Source organism: Dromiciops gliroides, chromosome 1, assembly GCF_019393635.1.
Source record: "Dromiciops gliroides isolate mDroGli1 chromosome 1, mDroGli1.pri, whole genome shotgun sequence".
NCBI lineage: Eukaryota > Metazoa > Chordata > Mammalia > Microbiotheria > Microbiotheriidae > Dromiciops > Dromiciops gliroides.
Genome location: NC_057861.1, coordinates 498,179,736 through 498,198,731, shown reverse-complemented (window position 1 = coordinate 498,198,731; position 18,996 = coordinate 498,179,736). Strand labels below are relative to the sequence as shown.

The 18,996-nt window shown below is 37.4% G+C and overlaps 1 protein-coding gene across 1 annotated transcript in view; it reads right to left on the bottom strand.

Moving 5' to 3' along the window:
* FANCC (FA complementation group C) overlaps positions 1-18,996 on the bottom strand; it is a 197,524-nt gene that overhangs the window by 70,610 nt on the left and 107,918 nt on the right. The window contains exon 8 of the mRNA XM_043977297.1: positions 17,374-17,538. Coding sequence (XP_043833232.1) covers positions 17,374-17,538 — 165 coding nt within the window. The remainder of the gene's footprint in view (positions 1-17,373; positions 17,539-18,996) is intronic.

The following is an 18,996-nucleotide window of genomic DNA, read 5'->3' as shown; positions in this document are numbered from 1 at the left end:
TTAAAAGACTACTTTGCAAAAATATGGCAATAATTGTTTTGGAGAGCAACTGAGTCAGAAACATAGTAAACAATGTTACAATTAAAAAGCAAGGTCAAATGTTAGGCATCTATCTACATCATTGGCAATATTATAGTTATCAAAGGACACCCACTAGCTAATGAAATATAGGTCAGGGAGACCATGGCATAATTTACCCTTTTTTCTATTAAAGTCCAACTTAAATCTAAAATAGTTTGGAATGCAAAGGCGCTAATGGCTCCAAACATCAGGGTAAGCTCATTTCAGATAAGAGGTTCATTTCATGCACAATCTCCCAGTTCCTTCCTCCATATTTGTATACTCTCCTTACAATGTACTCTAGTTATAGTATAATAAATCCCACCCTCTCTGCTTCCTTTTTACATGTGTAATGATTGGAATGACGCCACTGGCTGGAGACTTACTGTAGCAAAGTGCCACCATGAGGTGAAGGCCTCTGAGGGCAAGCCATGTGGTCAAGGTCCTTAGCGTCAGGAAGCGACGTTTCTTTGTGGGTACTATCTATCAAGGCTACCAGCCAATCAACTTGAGAAAACTCCCATTTCTGCGAGGAGCAAATGAAGTAGGAAGCAGACACTGGGGGAGGAGTTCTCTCTCTTTTGGTTCCTGTCCTCACCGTGGTGGAGGGGAGACTCCAGAGGACTTCTCAGGAGAATTGAGGAAAGATAGGATTGCCAGGTTGTAGGAATTCTGTTCTTAATCTTTCTCTTTCTTTTACTATTTTTCAATAAACCCTTAAAAACTTAAACTCGTTTTATCAGTGATTTTAGTCAGTTTCCCCCAAAATTGGGGGAACAGATTATAACCTACATTTAGAAATTTAAATTACACAGTTTGGCTATCATTTATAAGTCATTATAATCTGGGTATGGTTTGGAATTATTGTATATATTACTAGTATATCCTCAGTTATGCAGCATGACATGCATTTTTACCATCATACGGTCTTTGGTGAAATTAAGATGAGATTTATGAAGTATGGAAACTTATCATTTCAGAGACATAACTGACTTTTACAGTAAGATTGATACAGGCCCTAGAGAGAATATATGTGCAACAAGAGGAGAGACAGGTACAAGTAAGTCCATGGTTTGCTTATGATGGCGATTATGTAGAGCACAATTGCTAGACACAGTACAGTTCCTTCCTCTCTCCCAAAATAACCTAATTTAACTGAACTTGTTTTCTTTTTGTCTCACTCAGTCTAATCACCTGTGGCCTAGCCCAATCACTGGCTGTCTTGAAACCATGAGATGTGGTATGATAATGTTTCCACAACATTTTTCAGGTGTCATGAACACATACTAAATTTGGCTTTGATCCAGACACATAGTGGTAAGAAGGGTTATAGATTGCATAACTACCTCAACCCTCTATTATATAATGGAGGGAATGTAATGGAATGTATCAATTTGATCATTGACAACGCTATGCTAAGGTTTAGTAAAAAATCCAGGAATTCAAACAGTTAAAGAAGAGAACCCAGCTTTCTAGTCCAGAGTCCACCTTCCCCCTGATGACATCTTACCACTCCAAGAAGACAAGAGAACTCAGAGACTTTATGTGAACAGTTTTGTTTTGTTGGTTTTGATTTCTCCTTCTGTTATAATATATACCACTTGTAACATGTACTCTTTGCAGAGGCCCTCCCTTTGCAAGACCAATGGCAAAGCGCCAGTTCATGAGGGACCACCCCTCTGTACAAAACTTTCCTCTCTCCCTTTCCTATATTGTTATTAACATGTTGTTAGTTAGCACAGGGTATTATATTCTGTTATTTTTGACTGCTTCATCAAGGAAACACCCCATTTCTTGAAGAAACAAGGGGGGACTATAATGATTGGAATGACACCACCTGTGGAAAGCGCCGCCATGAGGTGAAGGCCTCTGAGGGCAAGCCATGTGGTCGAGGTCCTTCGTGTCAGGAAATGACATTTGCTCGTGGGTACTGTCTATCAAGACTACCAGCCAATCAACTTGAGAAGCCTCCCATTTCTGGGAGGAGGACACAAAGTAGGAAGCGGACACTGGCGGAGGGGTCCTGGCTCTTTTGGTTCCTGACCTCGCTATGGTGGGTTTGATGATAGGGTCTCTTAGAAATAGTTAGATTTTTACCTTTCTCTCTGATCCTAATGTTCTTTAATAAATACTTAAACATTTAAATACTCTTGCTAAAGCTTATAGTTTATTGGTGACCACTCATTAGATTTTAGATAGTTTGGCTAGAATTTTAACCCCCTTAACACAGGAGTATATTCATTTTACTCTTTCTTCTCATTCCTTTCTTCAAACCATCAGAACAGAACTAATCCACTCCTAGGACCTTTGTTTTTCTTTTTTTTAACTCTCTGAATAGCCTCTGAAAACATGAAAATTCTGAGGAGACTTTTTCTTCTCTAATTATTAGAATGTTAGCATTACATCAACATTGAGTCCCATCCAACTGTTAAAATAAATTGAACTCTCTAGTTTTCTCTTGACTCTAGTATTTGCACTCCAAATTTCTACTTATCTGGAAGTTTTTTCAACAGAAATGCTTTAAACTCCATTACAGGTCAATTTTCCCCCTGAAGGATTATTTGCAAGAGGTTATTCTTGGTTGTAAGCCTAGATCTCTTAAATTTTGGAATACTGCATACCAAGATCTCTTTCATTTACAGTAGCCATTACCATGTCTTGCAAGATGTGAGAAAATAATGGGATTTGGCAGATGCCCAAAGGCCCCACCTGGAGATTGATTTAGAATTGATTAAGTGAGACTGACTGAGAATCTACTTAAAGTTAATTAAATCACCTGGCTGGCCCTAAATAAGGTATTTTTCTCAGAAGGTAAGGACTTTGACCTCAACAAGGAGACCACCCTAAAGTCCAGTGAATCAATCTCACCAATCAGCTTGAAAGACGGCCTCTTCCAGAGATGGAAGCAGGAGATAGGAAGTAAATTTTTTTTTTTGGCAGGGGGGGGGGGCAATGGGGGTTAAGTGACTTGCCCAGGGTCACACAGCTAGTAAGTGTTCAGTGTCTGAGGCTGGATTTGAACTTAGGTACTCCTGAATCCAGGGCCTGTGCTTTATCCACTGCGCCACCTAGCTGCCCCCCCCCATAGGAAGTAAATTTAAAGCTTGCTCCCTAGCTCTGTCTTTTTTCCATGGCTGGAACCTCATGGTGGTGGAAGGGGAGGAAAAGGAGGAGGCCAGGCTGAACCCTACGGTAGATAGGCCGCTTCTTAACTTTCTGAACTCCACGTGTTCTCTCTTTAATATGCTTTAATAAATTCTTAATGCCCAAAGACTGGTACTAAAAACTTCTAATTTAAGGTGACCACACATTTAATTTTACTTGTCACAATGAGCATAAATAGTTGGCCATTTTATGTGATTTTAAATGGGGTTGGTACTTGAATGGCTTTTTATTCTGAATAATTATAGTCTTGCTTTCTTTGACATGAAAACTCAGTATTTTGATTATGACATTATTAGAATTTTTCAGAGTAGGAAGGACATCACTCTGTTCAACATATACCAGAAAAAGTTTCTACTCTACAGTTTATAGGACAAGTGGTTATTTTGCTTTTGCTTCAAGACTTCCAATAAAAGTGTTTTCTTTTTCAATAAGGGCAAATATGCTACCTTCTGAGGCAGTAGTTTCACTTTGGGATGGAGAAGTTATGTATTTTTTCTTTATATCAAACTAAGTGTAAATCTGCCTCTTTGCTACTTCTTTCTATTGCTCCTAATTCTTCCCTCTGAGGTTAAAAAGAAAAAAAATATCCCTATTTTGTATAACAGTCCTTTAAACATATCTGAGAACAGTCTTCCTAAGGTTTCCTCATTCTTATTTCCTTCAGTAAAATCAACAAACTTTTATTAAACTATTACATGGCAGGAACTGGCTAAGCAAGTGGAATAAAAAGATAAGCAGAAAGAAAATGAGTCCCTTCTCTCAAGGAGATACCATTCTAATGAGGGAATGAAAACACAAGAAAGCTAAAAAGTGGGAGGCAGGAGGAGGACTGGAGAAAGTACCTGTGCCTTACTGAAGAGGTATGGGAGGGAAAAGGTCTAAAGAGTAGGAATAGAGCCCAGAAAGAAATGAAGACATGATTGGATTGAAGTTCTGGGACGTGGGGGGGGGGGGGGTTTACCGGGAATGAACTTCCAGGGTAAAAAAAGTCAGTGTTGGAATATACTTCTAGGCTGAATTCCAGGATCAGCAAATCCTCAGATGGTATGAACCTGAGGACTTTCACTATCCTAGCTGATCTTTTGGGGGATGTTATACCTTATCTCATTCCCTAAATAAAATGTGTTGTTCAGAACCTAACAACAATCAAGATCTGAGTCTGACCAAGGCAGAGTTCACTGAGACTATCACCTCCTTTTTCCAAGAAGCTATAATTCTTTTAATGTAGCTAAATCAGTGTTGTTTTTTTAAAATAAACTACTGTTTTACACTATTGATTTTTTTTTTTTTTTTTTTTTGCAGGCCAATGAGGGTTAAGTGACTTGCCCAGGGTCACACAGCTAGTAAGTGTCAAGTGTCTGAGGCCGGATTTGAACTCAGGTACTCCTGAATCCAGGGCCGGTGCTTTATCCACTGCGCCACCTAGCCGCCCCCTACACTATTGATTTATACTGATCTTCCCATCCATTAAAATCCACAATCTTTTTCAGCTAAACTTCTGTTTAGGTTCATTTCTTCCTCTCTGTACTTGTGAAAGTAATATCTAGAACCAAATTTGAGGCATTATTCATTCCTATTAAATTTCTCTTTAGTATATCTGGTTCAGTTTTCTAGATGGTAAAGATATTTTTGTATCCCAATTCTGTCATTCATGTTATTTATGTATCATTCCTGGATTTATGTCAACTAAAAGTCTGAGAAAGAAGCCATCTATGTTTTTATTCAAGTTATTAATTAAAAATATTAAACAGTATAGAACATGGCAAAGATTCCAGAGATCTCAACTGAAGACCTCCTTCAAAATTAATCAAATGAAATAAATACATAAAATAAATAAAACAAAACAAAAATTAATCAAATGATTAACTACCACTCTGCATTCAGCCATTCAACCAGTTCAAAAGACATACAATTGTACTATCCTTTAACACATCCTACCTTGTTTTTTGTATAATATGACATACTTTGTGTGAGAAACAGGTACTGACCACCTTCTCAAAATAACTTGTTTCAGAGACAACTTTGGTATAACAAAACCCTTTTATTGCATTCTGAGGCTGGATTTGAACTCGGGTCCTCCTGAATACAGGGCCAGCGCTCTATCCACTGTGCCACCTAGCTGTCCCTCCTTGCTTATTTCTTGAAAGATGATATCTGGGATCTTTATTTTGATCATGACTTTCAGATAGTTCAATAATTCTTCAATTATCTCTCCTAGATCTGTTTTCAAGGTCAGTTGTTTTTCCAATGAGATATTTCACATTTTTATTCTAGTTTTCATTCTTTTGATTTTGTTTTATTGTTTCTTGATGTCTCATGGAGCCATTTGCTTCCACTTTCCCAATTCTACTTTTTAAAGAGTTCTTTTCTTCAGTGAATTTTTGTAAATCTTTTTCCATTTGGCCATTTCTACTTTTTAAGGAGCCTTCCTTTTCAGTGAATTTTTGTACATTTTCTTTCATTTGGCCAATTTTGCTTTTCAAGGCATTCTTCTCTTCACTGGATTTTTGGGCCTCTTTTGCTGTTTTGTCTATTCTGTTTTTTTTTTTTTTTTACATTATGAGATAGTTTATTTTTTCCGTTACATGTAAAGATAGTTCTCAACTTTTGTTTATACATGCTTTACAATTTCAGATTTTTCTCCCTCCCTCCCTCCCCTCCCTCCCCCCTCCCCTAGACAGCAGGTAATCTGATATAGGTTATATCTATATATATCTATACATATAGATATATATATACACACACATATATATATACACATAATAACATTAATCCTATTTCTGCATTAATCCTGTTACAAGAGAAAGAATCAGAGCAGTGATGCAAAACCTCAAAATAGAAAAAAAAAAACAACAGCACCCAAAACAAAAGAAATAATATGGTTCAATCAGCATCTATACTCCACAGTTCTTTCTTTCTTTTTTTTCTTGGATTTGGAGATCCTCTTCTATCATGAGTTCCCTGGAACTCTTCTGTACCATTGCATTGGTGAGAAGAATATAGTCCATCACAGTAGGTCAACACTCAATGTTGATGATACTGTGTACAATGTTCTTCTGGTTCTGCTCATCTCACTCATCATCAGCTCACGTAAGACCCTCCAGGTTTCTCTGAACTCTTCCTGCTCATCATTTCTTACAGCACAATAGTATTCCATTGTATTCATATACCACAACTTGTCCAGCCATTCCCCAATTGATGGGCACCCCCTCAACTTCCAATTCCTTGCTACCACATAAAGAGCAGCTATAAATATTTTTGTACATGTGGGTCCCTTTCCCCCTTCCATGATTTCTTTGGGCAAAAGACCTAAAAGTGGGATTGCTGGGTCAAAGGGTATGCACAGCTTTATCGCCCTTTGGGCATAATTCCAAATTGCTCTCCAGAATGGTTGGATCAGCTCACAGCTCCACCAACAATGCATTAGTGTTCCAATTTTCCCACAGCCTCTCCAACATTTATTATCTTCCTTTTTTGTCATTTTAGCCAATCTGATAGGTGTCAGGTGGTACCTCAGAGTTGTTTTAATTTGCATCTCTCTAATCATTAGAGATTTAGAGCATTTTTTCATATGGGAATAGATAGCTTTGGTTTCTTCATCAGAAAACTGCCTGTTCATATCCTTTGACCATTTCTCAATTGGGGAATGACTTGGATTCTTATAAATTTGATTTAATTCCCTATATATTTTAGAGATGAGGCCTTTATCAGAAGCACTGGCCTCAAAAATTGTTTCCCAGCTTTCTGCCTCCCTTCTAATTTTGGATGCATTGCTTCTGTTTGTACAAAAATTTTTTAATTTAATATAATCAAAATCATCCACTTTGCATTTTATAATATACTCTATCTCATGTTTGGTCAAAAACTGTTCTCCTTTCCAAAGATCTGATAGGTACACTATTCCTTTCTCTCCTAATTTACCTATGGTATCACCTCTTATGTCTAAATCATGTATCCATTTTGACCTTATTTTAGTATAAGGTGTAAGATGTTGGTCTAAGCCTAATTTCTGCCATACTATCTTCCAGTTTTCCCAGCAGTTTTTGTCAAATACTGAGTTCCTATCCCAGAAGCTGGAGTCTTTGGGTTTATCAAACACTACATTACTAGTGTCATTTACTACTGCATTTCCTGAGCCTAGCCTATTCCATTGATCTACCACTCTATTTTTTAGCCAGTACCAGATAGTTTTGATGACTGCCGCTTTATAGTAAAGCTCCAGGTTTGGTACCGCTAACCCACCTTCCTGTGAATTTTTTTTCATTATTTCCCTGAATATTCTTGATTTTTTGTTTTTCAAGATGAATTTTGTTATTATTTTTTCTAGCTCTAAAAAATAATTTTTAGGTAGTCTGATTGGTATGGCACTGAATAAGTAAATTAATTTAGGCAGTATTGTCATTTTTACTATATTAGCTCTGCCTATCCATGAGCAATTGATATCTTTCCAATTATTTAGATCTGATTTGATTTGTGTGAAGAGTGTTTGGTAGTTGTGTTCATAGAGTTCCTGGGTTTGTCGTGGCAAGTAGACTCCCAAGTATTTTATATTATCTACTGTTACTTTAAATGGAATTTCTCTATCTCTTGCTGCTGGACTTTGTTGGTCATGTATAGAAATGCTGATGATTTATGTGGATTTATTTTATATCCTGCTACTTTGCTAAAGTTGTTAATTGTTTCAAGTAATTTTTGAGTTGATTCTCTAGGATTCCTTAAGTATACCATCATATCATCTGCAAAGAGTGATAGTTTTGTTTCCTCCTTGCCTATTCTAATTCCTTTAATTCCTTTTTCTTCTCTGATTGCTAAAGCTAACATTTCTAGTACAATATTAAATAATAGGGGTGATAATGGACATCCCTGTTTCACCCCTGATCTTATTGGGAAGGCCTCTAATTTATCTCCATTGCATATAATACTTGCTGATGGCTTTAGGTAGGTACTGTTTATTATTTTAAGGAAAGCTCCCCCTATTCCTAAACTCTCCAGTGTTTTTATTAGGAATGGGTGTTGTATTTTGTCAAAAGCTTTCTCTGCATCTCTTGAGATAATCATATGATTTTGGTTGGTTTTCTTATTGATGTGGTTGATTATGTTAATAGTTTTCCTAATGTTGAACCAGCCCTGCACTCGTGGTATAAATCCCACCTGGTCATAGTGTATTATCCTGGTGATCACTTGCTGTCATCTCCTTGTTAATATCTTATTTAAGATTTTAGCATCAATATTCATTAGGGAAATTGGTCTATAATTTTCTTTCTCTGTTTTTGCTTTGCCTGGTTTTGGTATCACCACCATATTTGTGTCATAAAACGAATTTGGTAGAACTCCTTCACCTATTTTTCCAAATAATTTGTATAATATTGGAATTAATTGTTCTTTAAATGTTTGGTAAAATCCACCCGTAAACCCATCTGGCCCTGGGGATCTTTTCTTAGGGAGTTCATTAATGGCTTGTTCAATTTCTTTTTCTAATATGGTTTTATTTAAGGATTTTATTTCCTCTTCAGTTAACCTGGGCAGTTTGTATTTTTGTAAATATTCATCCATTTCATTTAGATTGTCAAATTTATTGGCATACAGTTGGGCAAAATAATTCCTAATTATTGATTTAATTTCCACTTCATTGGTGGTAACATCCCCTTTTTCATTTTTGATACTGGTAATTTGGTTTTCTTCTTTCTTTTTTTAATCAAATTAACCAATATTTTATCTATTTTATTGTTTTTTTGATAAAACCAGCTCTTAGTTTTATTGATTAATTCTATAGTTTTTTTTGCTTTCAATCTTATTAATTTCTCCTTTGATTTTCAGGATCTCTAGTTTAGTATCTAATTGGGGATTTCTAATTTGTTCTTTTTCTAGCTTTTTAAGTTGCATGCCCAATTCATTAATCTCCTCTTTCTCTTTTTTATTCATGTAAGCATTTAGAGCTATATATTTTTCCCTAAGCACTGCTTTGGCTGCATCCCATAGATTTTGGTATGATGTCTCATTATTGTCATTTTCTTGGATATAGTTATTGATTGTTTCTATGATTTGTTGTTTGGCCCATTCATTCTTTAGAATGAAATTATTTAGTTTCCAATTGATTTTCATTCTACTTTTCCCTGGCTCTTTCTTACATGTAATTTTTATTGCATCATGATCTGAAAAGGATGCATTTACTATTTCTGCCTTTCTACATTTATCTATGTTTTTGTGCCCTAATACATGGTCAATTTTTGAAAAATCTGCCATGTACTGCTGAGAAAAAGGTATATTCCTTTCTATCCCCATTCAATTTTCTCCAGACATCTATCATGTCTAACTTTTCTAGTAATCTATTCACCTCTTTCACTTCTTTCTTATTTATTTTTCAGCTAGATTTATCTAATTCTGAGAGGGGGAGATTCAGATCCCCCACTAGTATAGTATTACTGTCTAATTCCTCTTGTAACTCATTTAACTTCTCCTCTAAGAACTTGGATGCTATACCACTTGGCGCATATTCAATATTGATATTACTTCATTATCTATAATACCTTTAAGCAAGATGTAATTTCCTTCCTTATCTCTTTTAATGAGATCTATTTTTGCCTGCACTTTGTCTGAGATAAGGATTGCTACCCCTGCTTTTTTTTTACTTTAGCTGAAGCATAATATATTCTGCTCCAGCCTTTTCCCTTTACTCTGTGTGTATCTCTCTGCTTCAAATGTGTTTCTTGTAAACAGCATAGTGTAGGATTCTGGTTTTTAATCCACTCTGCAATTTGCTTCCGTTTTATAGCAGAGTTCATCCCATTCACATTCACAGTTATTATTACTGACTGTCTATTTCCCTCCATTCTATTTACCTCCTCTGTACTTTCCCCCCTTCTTTCACCCTATTCCTCCTCACTGACATTTTACTTCTTACCCCTGCCTCCCCCAATCTGCCCTCCCTTTTTATCACCCCCCTCTCTTTTCTTTACCCTTTTCTCCCTTGCTTTTGTCCTCCCTTCTATCAGTACCCCCCTTTCCCTTCCCCTTTTGCTTCCCTAAAGAGTGAGTTAAGTTTCTTTATCCCAATGAACGTATATTTTATTCCCTCTTTGAATCAAATCTAATGAGAATAGGGTTGAAACAATGTTCACCCCTCCTTTCTTTCCCTCTATTGTAATAGGTTTTTTTTTTCCACCTCTTCATATGATATAATTCATCCCCTTCCACCTCCCCTTTCCTCTCCTCCCCATAGACTCCCTTTTTAACCCCTTAATTTTTTTTAATATCATCACATCAAAGACAATTTATATTTATACCCTCTGTGTAAAGTCCTTCTCTCTGCCCAAATACATTTACAATTCTTAAGAGTTATGAGTATTATCTTCCCATGTAGGGATATAAACAGTTTAACCTAATAGGGTAATCTCCCCTCCCTCCCCCTCTGTTTACCTTTTTAAACTTCTCTTGAGTCTTGTATGTTGAGATCAAATTTTCTATTCAGTTCTGGTCTTTTCACCAGGAAAGATTTAAAGTCCCCAATGTCATTAAACGTCCATCTTTTCCCCTGAAAGAAAATGCACATTTTTGCTGGGTAATAGATTCTTGGCTGCAATCCAAGCTCCTTTGCCTTCCAGAATATCATATCCCAAGCTTTGTGGTCCTTTAATGTTGAAGCTGCCAGGTCCTGAGCAATCCTGACTGTGGCTCCATGATATTTAAATTGCTTCTTTCTGGCTGCTTGGAGTATTTTCTCCTTCCCCTGATAATTCTGGAATTTGGCTACAATATTCCTTGGAGTTTTCCTTTTGGGGTCTCTTTCAGGAGGTGATCGGTGGATTCTTTCAATGATGATTTTATCCTCTGATTCTATGATATCAGGGCAGTTCTCCTTAATAATTTCCTGGAATATGGTGTCTAGATTCTTTTTCTGATCATGGCTTTCAGGCAGTCCAATGATTCTCAAATTCTCTCTCCTCAATCTGTTTTCCAGATCAGTTGTCTTTCCAATGAGTTATTTCACATTTTATTCTATTTTTTCATTCTTTTGATTCTGCTTGACTGATTCCTGTTGTCTCATGGATTCCTTATCTTCCAAGTGTCCAATTTTAATTTTTAAGGCATTGTTTTCTTCAGTAAGATTATACACCTTTTTTTCCATTTGGCCATGTGAATTTTTTAAGGCAGTGTTTTCTTCAATGAGATTATGCACCTTTTTTCCATTTGGCCAACTGAATTTTTTAAGGCATTGTTTTCTTCAGTGAAATTATGCACTTTTTTTTCCATTTGGCCAGATGAATTTTTTAAGGAATTGTTTTCTGCAGTCAATCTTTGTGCTTCCTTTTCCAAGCTGCTGATTCTTTTTTCATAGTTTTCTTGTTTTGCTTTCATTTCTCTCCCCATTTTTTCTTCTATCTCTCTCAATTGATTTTTAATATCCTTTTTGAGCTCTTCCAGGAAGGCTTTTTGTTCTTGAGACCAATTCACCTTCCCTTGTGAGGCTTCACCTGTAGGCAATTTGAGGGTATTGTCCCCATCTGAGTTTGCGTTGGCTTCTTCCCTATTGATACAGAAGCTCTCAATGGAGAGGGCTCTTTTTTGCTTCTTACTCATTATTGCAGCTTATTTATTTATTTTTTAAGTTGAGTTGAGGTCTGCTCTGGGAGCACCAGGGTCCCTGTTTTGGGCTTCTTGTGCAGGGGTATAGGTGCTGTGTGACTGGCTTTTTACTCTGAGGCCTTTATGGTGTGTGGAGATCCCCCGCCCTGCACTTCCTGTCTGGGTGCGCTCGGCCAGCCAGGCGCCCGCTCCCAGCGTCCATTCCCGCCTGACCCATTCGTGGCCCTCCCGGCCGGTGCAGGTAGGTTTTTCCACTGTCGTCCTTGGCCACCAGATTTTTGAACCAGGTTCCAGGGGCCTCAGTTGTTCGGCTGTGGCCCGCAGCTCCTGCTGACTTGCCCTGACCCCCTCGGCGCTGGGTTGCTGCCCTGCGCTGGGCCTCCCTTTTGCCCGAGTCAGACCGACCTTTTCCTGAAGTCTTCTAAATTATCTCTGGTTGGAGGACTGTGTCTCTCTGTCCCTTTGCAGGTTCTGTAGTTTCAGAATCTGTCCAGAGGCTTGATTTAATGTTCTTTTTGAGGGAACAGAAGGAGAGCTCAGGCAGCTTGCTGCTTCTTCTCCGCCATCTTGGCTCCGCCCCTCTCTCTGGACTTTTAACTCTGCTAAAGTGGTAGTCTGCTTCCAGAGTGAAGGCAGCACCATCTCAAGCTTCAGGGTTTTTTTGTGTGTGTTTTTAGAGCCGGTGCTTTATCCACTGCGCCACCTAGCTGCCCCGCTACTGTCCTTTTAAAACACCATTCCCTCCCACTATGCCTTCTGTAACTTCTTCTCTTGTGAAAAATTCCCCATCATCTTGGATCTCTTCCTCTCAAACAGTTTCCCTTTTCTGGTACTCATAGAAACCTAGTTTTCTCTAGAAGACCTCCCAGATCTTGAATCTGCTGGAGTGCGGGATGCTTCTTTTATTCTCCATGACTGTCCAGGAAGGCAAGGGAGCAAACTTCTGGCTCCCCACCACTACTTCCAGACCTTTTCCCTGTTGCCATCATGCAGGCACCTATCTGTGCACTTTATTTGCTGATGTCAATTGTCCAGATCTTTGTTACCATTATTTACTGGCCTTTAGGTCACTCTTCTAATCCCATGAAAAAGTGTGGTTCTTGGCTCAGTATTCTCCTCCCTCCTTAGTCCTTGCCCTCATACTTAAGAATGTCAGTATCTGTACTGTTATCCATTTTATATCTCCTTCTGTATTACTCCTAAAACTATTCATCACTACTACAACCACAGAATCTTCTGTCCTCCTATGTTCTGCCAACCCTTACCCATGAGTCACCATCATCTCTATCTTCTCTGCTCCTATTACCAAGCAACCAAACAATGGTGGGGGAAGTCACAACACCAGACTGTGTCCATTACAAATTCATGTTATCTAATCTCAACTGGGCCCTCTCTACTCTGCTCCAATCCTTTTGTTGTAGATTCCAAATCTTCTCCCTCAAACTTCCAATACAGATAGTCCCCATTCCCCTTTCCCTGGGAAAATTAGTGTCACCCTCCTAAGATCCCTTTCTTCAAACCAGAAAATATTCACATATTTTTCACCTGGTCTTACCTCTTATCCCCTAAAAATAAAGTCCCTTAAAGATCAGTCCCAGACCTCCTTCTCTCTACATTCTTTCCCTTGATGACATAATCTACTACTATAGATTTAATAATCATCTTTATACAAATGATTCCTAGATTTATACATACCATCCTAACTAGCCTTTTGAACTCCTATCCTCCATTGCTACACCTGGTGGACACCTCCATCTCAATATCCTAAAAGCATCTCAAATTCATGTTCAAAATATAACTCATTTTCTTCTCATGCCTAAATCTGCTATTCTTCTGAATTTCTTATTTCTGCTGAGGACACAGGTTTACATAGGCTCTCATCGCTAAACTTCCTTTACTCATACCACTCATGCTTATGTTCAAACAGCAGCCAAAGTTGGTCTCTTCTGCCTTGACAATACTTCTCATATGCATCTATTTCTTGCAGTAACATGAACACTACTCTTATTTAGGCTTTCAATACCATTTACCTGGACTGATGACCTTCTTAATCAAGCTCCTCACCTCCAGTCTCTCTTCTCTTCTATTCACCAAAACATTCTATTTGAGACAAATTCAACTGTTTGAGTTATCCTGCTCAAAATCATTTAGGGACCCCCTATTGTGTCCAAGATAAAATCCAAAACTTATTAGCCTGATATTGAAAGTCCCCCATAATCTAGCTTCTACTTTCCTTTCTAGTTTTATTTCATATTACTTCTACTCATGCACTCTCCAAATCATACTACTACCTCCTATCAAAACTGGTTATTCCATTTCTCACCTTGGTCAGTTATGACAATCCCTGCCTCATGCCTGGAATGCACATTTTTAGAATCTTTAAATTAATTTTTGGTTCAGATGCCTTCTACAAACACTATTTGCTTGTACTCTCTTCTTCCAGAGATTACCTTTATTCTACTGTTCTATGTACATACTGAATCCTTCCTGTAGAATAAAAGCTCCATATATATATATATTTGTTTGTTTATTTATTTGTGAGGCAATGAGGGTTAAGTGACTTGCCCAGGGTCACACAGCTAGTAAGTGTCAAGTGTCTGAGGCCGAATTTGAATTCAGGTCCTCTTGAATCCAGGGCAGGTGCTTTATCCACTGTGCCACCTAGCTGCCCCTTAGATATATATATATATTTGTTGAGTTAAACTCCCAAATATGCCCAAGTCTGAAAAAGGAAGCTGAGTGACTCAGAAGAATCTAGAGGCTTAATACAGGAAAAGATAACAATTTGTAAATTATCCAAGGCTTGGTTGAACTTTATTTTTAAAAAATATTACTCCAAGAATTAAAAAAACTAAAGTTGTTGTTTTGTTTTTTAATATATATCAAAGTACAAGTCACGATGCTTCTAATACTTTTTGTTTGTTTGTTTTGTGAAGCAATTGGGGTTAAGTGACTTGCCCAGGGTCACAAAGCTAGTGTCAAGTGTCTGAGACAAGATTTGAACTCAGGTCCTCCTGACTCCAGGGCCAGTGCTCTATCCACTGCGCCGCCTAGCTGCCCCACTTCTAATACTTTCGTTTTGTCTTTTTGTTGTTGTTTTTGCAGGGCAATGAGGGTTAAGTGACTTGCCCAGGGTCACACAGCTAGTAAGTGTCAAGTGTCTGAGACAAGATTTGAACTCAGGTCCTCCTGACTCCAGGGCCAGTGCTCTATCCACTGCGCCGCCTAGCTGCCCCACTTCTAATACTTTCGTTTTGGGTTTTTTTTGTTGTTTTTGCAGGGCAATGAAGGTTAAGTGACTTGCCCAGGGTCACACAGCTAGTAAGTGTCAAGTGTCAGAGGCTAGATTTGAACTCAGGTACTCCTGAATCCAGGGCTGGTGCTTTACCACTGCGCCATCTAGCTGCCCCCTAATACTTTCAATAGATATATGTTGAGCTCTCAATAACTATCGCAGAAAGGATGGAATGATAGTTTAAGAGTCTGGACACAGAAGCTTCTATGACTGCAACCACAAAAATGACTGGCCAAAGAATTGAAAAGTTCCTCAAAATTATCAAAACCTCAGTGGGAGAACAAGTATGTGCTGATGAAAAAAGATAGTCCAACTCTAGTCACATGAAAACATGAGACTACTTTTTGGAAGCTAAGACCAAAGATACACGGTCAATTTTAACACATTAAATTCCACTGGCTTATTGTGGTAAACAAATAACTAGAAAGCCAAATATGGGGCAGGGTACATAAATCAGAGAAATTGTGTGGTTTTGGTTTGTAAATTATCACATAGAACATTCAAAGCAATGTTAGAAGGTGGAGAAAAAGGACTTGTAGTAAGTGACTGAATCAGCATCATAGAATCAACATGCAGTTCAGATGTTCTGTCTATGGGCAATTATCCATGGAAAATCTCCAGAATCTTACACCACTGCTTGTGGAACTTGCTGAGCTGAAGCCACAGGAATTGGACAAGTGAAAGACCACCCAGAATTTCTGAACAGTCTGTTCCTTATGTATTTGCAGAGATAATTTTCCAAACCAAATAAATTGTGTTCAATGCTGGTGGAGAACCTGCTATAATATGTAAAAAAAATGAAGGAGTGAGGTTAGTGGTTACTTTGTAGAGCCAATGTTTTCAATTTTCTATCTGTTCATTGGTAGGTGAAGTACTCTGTTATTTCTAAGCAAATACCTCTTTTCCTCCACTATATCCTGAAAAAAATTTTGTTAGGTTTCACAAAGAATGCTGAAGCGGCGCTCTCCTCTGATTTGAGGTTAGTTTAATTTCAGGGTTTTGGTAAATGAGTGAAAAGTTGCTGAGATTAAAATTGAGGAGTCATCTGTATTTTAGCAAAATATACTTTTATACTTTATCAAAATGTACTATTTAATAATAAAGTAGAGGTTAAGGTAGAAACAAAAAAGATGGCAATTTATTTAAAAGCAATAGTCCTTTGGAAAATTTTCAGTAAATATATAGAGGAAGACAGATGAGATAATATAAAGTATTTACTCTGTTGACTGATGTACACTAGGCAGACTTAAACAATTACCTGGATGCAGTGACTATGTAAGGGACACATCAAAAAAGAAAAAAAACACCACCACCCAAGCAGATATCAATGAAAATTTAGATTTAATAAGTAAATTTCAGAGAGGCTTCAGGATGCTGGGAGAAAAAAAAGTAGGTATATTTATGAGCATTAAATTAAGTGTCTGCTCTAGTATTTGACAAGGATTGACTTTACCATAATTCTCTTTATAAATCTGCTTTAATAACATATAGATCCATAATCTTTCAGGTAAAATGAAACTAAAATGTGATATATTTCCAGGAAAGCATCTCTTTGTGATTTTTAAGGATTACAAAAGGAAAAAATAAAACATGTATATAATATTATCAGTTTTCTGGGTTTGTTATTAAAAGTAATAACTGCTAGAGTATTTTTATTTTTCAAAGCACTACTCTTTTGTAGGGAGCTTTCCATGTCCATAAGAATCTATAAGTTCTGGAGGCAGCTAGGTGGCGCAGTGGATAGAGCACCGGCCCTGGAGTCAGGAGTACCTGAGTTCAAATCCGGCCTCAGACACTTAACACTTACTAGCTGTGTGACCCTGGGCAAGTCACTTAACCCCAATTGCCTCACCAAAAAAAAAAAGAATCTATAAGTTCTGTCCAAAGATCCTAAGGTACTTAAAGAATTCAGGATTAAAGGTAGTAAAGAAACCCTAAATTCTAATACATGATTAAGTCATGTGTTATTAAATCATACGAAATTTTGTTATTGTAATTATTAGTATATAAATAGGTATCTTTTACAAAAAATAACTAAATCAAATCCTAAAGAGTTTCTTCAATCTCATAGTCTGAGACTGAGTAAAATATGTACTTACTAAAACACTTATTTATCTTGAGGAAAGAAAACAATATGCCAAATAATTCTATAGAAAATTACTCTAAATTTAGGAATATAGATCCACATTTCTGTACATTTGCCCACACAAAGTCAAAATGACAAAAACATAACATGAATGGGGGAAAAGAATACATTTTATGTGACTTACTGCAAAAAGGCTTCATTTACACCTTCTAAAAACTCAGAACAGAGGATTTCCTTAGGCTCATCTCCATGGTAGGTGAGCAGAGCCTCCAGCAGGGGTATGATATCGGGCAGAGTAAGGAGTGGGACACAAAGCAGGGACATGGCCTTTATTTGTCTGTCTGGAATTCTGATAAAGAAATAAGATCAATAAATACTCATTCTTTAAGAGCAAATTTAATCACAGAATTATATAACATTTAGACTAAAGGAAAACATAAGATATGTTTCATATTGCTAACTGTAAATTGGATAACCCCTAAACTATTATAATCTCTCATACTTTTAATTTTTATTTATTTAATTTTTTTTTTGCGGGGCAATGAGGGTTAAGTGACTTGCCCAGGTTCACACAGCTAGCAAGTGTTAAGTGTCTGAGGCTGGATTTGAATTCAGGTCCTCCTGAATCCAGGGCCGGTGCTTTATCCACTGAGCCACCTAGCTGCCCCTCTCTCATACTTTTTAAAAGACAATCCTGAGGCAGCTAGGTGGCGCAGTGGATAAAGCACCGGCCCTGGATTCAGGAGGACCTGAATTCAAATCCAGCCTCAGACACTTAACACTTGCTAGCTGTGTGACCCTGGGCAAGTCACTTAACCCCAAATGCCCCACAAAAAAAAACAGAAAACAAACCAACAAAAAAGAAAATCCTACAGCCTTCTTTTGTGACCATTCAAATATTTACAATTCTCATAACTGGGAATCTATTTTGAACATGGATCCTAAACTCATACTTTTACTTTGTTTTGTCCTCAAAGGGAACAGAATAATGGCTATGTACTGTCATTACTCACCAAACATATAATATCTATTATGTGTAATGTTCTATGTGGGAGATAGGAGAAATTTTTTTGAGATAAGGTTTATCAAACAAACATTTTTTGTTTGTTCTTCAGTCATTTCAGTCATGTCCAACCCTTCATGTCCCCATTTGGCGTTTTCATGGCAAAGATACTGGAGTAGTTTGTCATTTACTTCTCCAGTGGATCCATTTTGTCAGACAACCAGAGATTAAGTGACTTATCCAGGGTCACACAGTTAGGAAGTGTCTGCAGTTGGATTTGAACTCAGGTCTTCCTGACTCCAGGCCCAGTGCTCTATCCACTGAGCCACTAGCTGCCTCTTAAACGAACATTTATTGAATGGCTACTGTGTAAGCAACAGTTCTGATGAGGCTATATGGATGACTAGGAAATAGTGCCTTCCTACACGGAGTTTATAATCTAGTAAGAAGGGAAATGGAAAGAAATAAGTGCTGACACTTATACAGTATGCACATAAAGCTTTGCAAAATGTTTAATATTATCTTTTTGAACTGCATCGAGCTTCATCTCATTTTAGAGAAAGGGAAATTGAGGCTGAAAGAGAAATAATTGTATCTGCCATCACAGACTAAATATCCAAAGCAAAATTTTAACCCAGATTTTCCCTCTTCAAGTCTACCAATCTACCTACTCTTCCATATGTACATAAATAACTACAATGCAATATTGAAATGACAGGCGGCATAAGAGAAATAGAAACAAATTGCTGTGAGAATAAGTAGAGAGAAAGTTTCTCTCTGGCTATGGAATTAGATACTACTTCA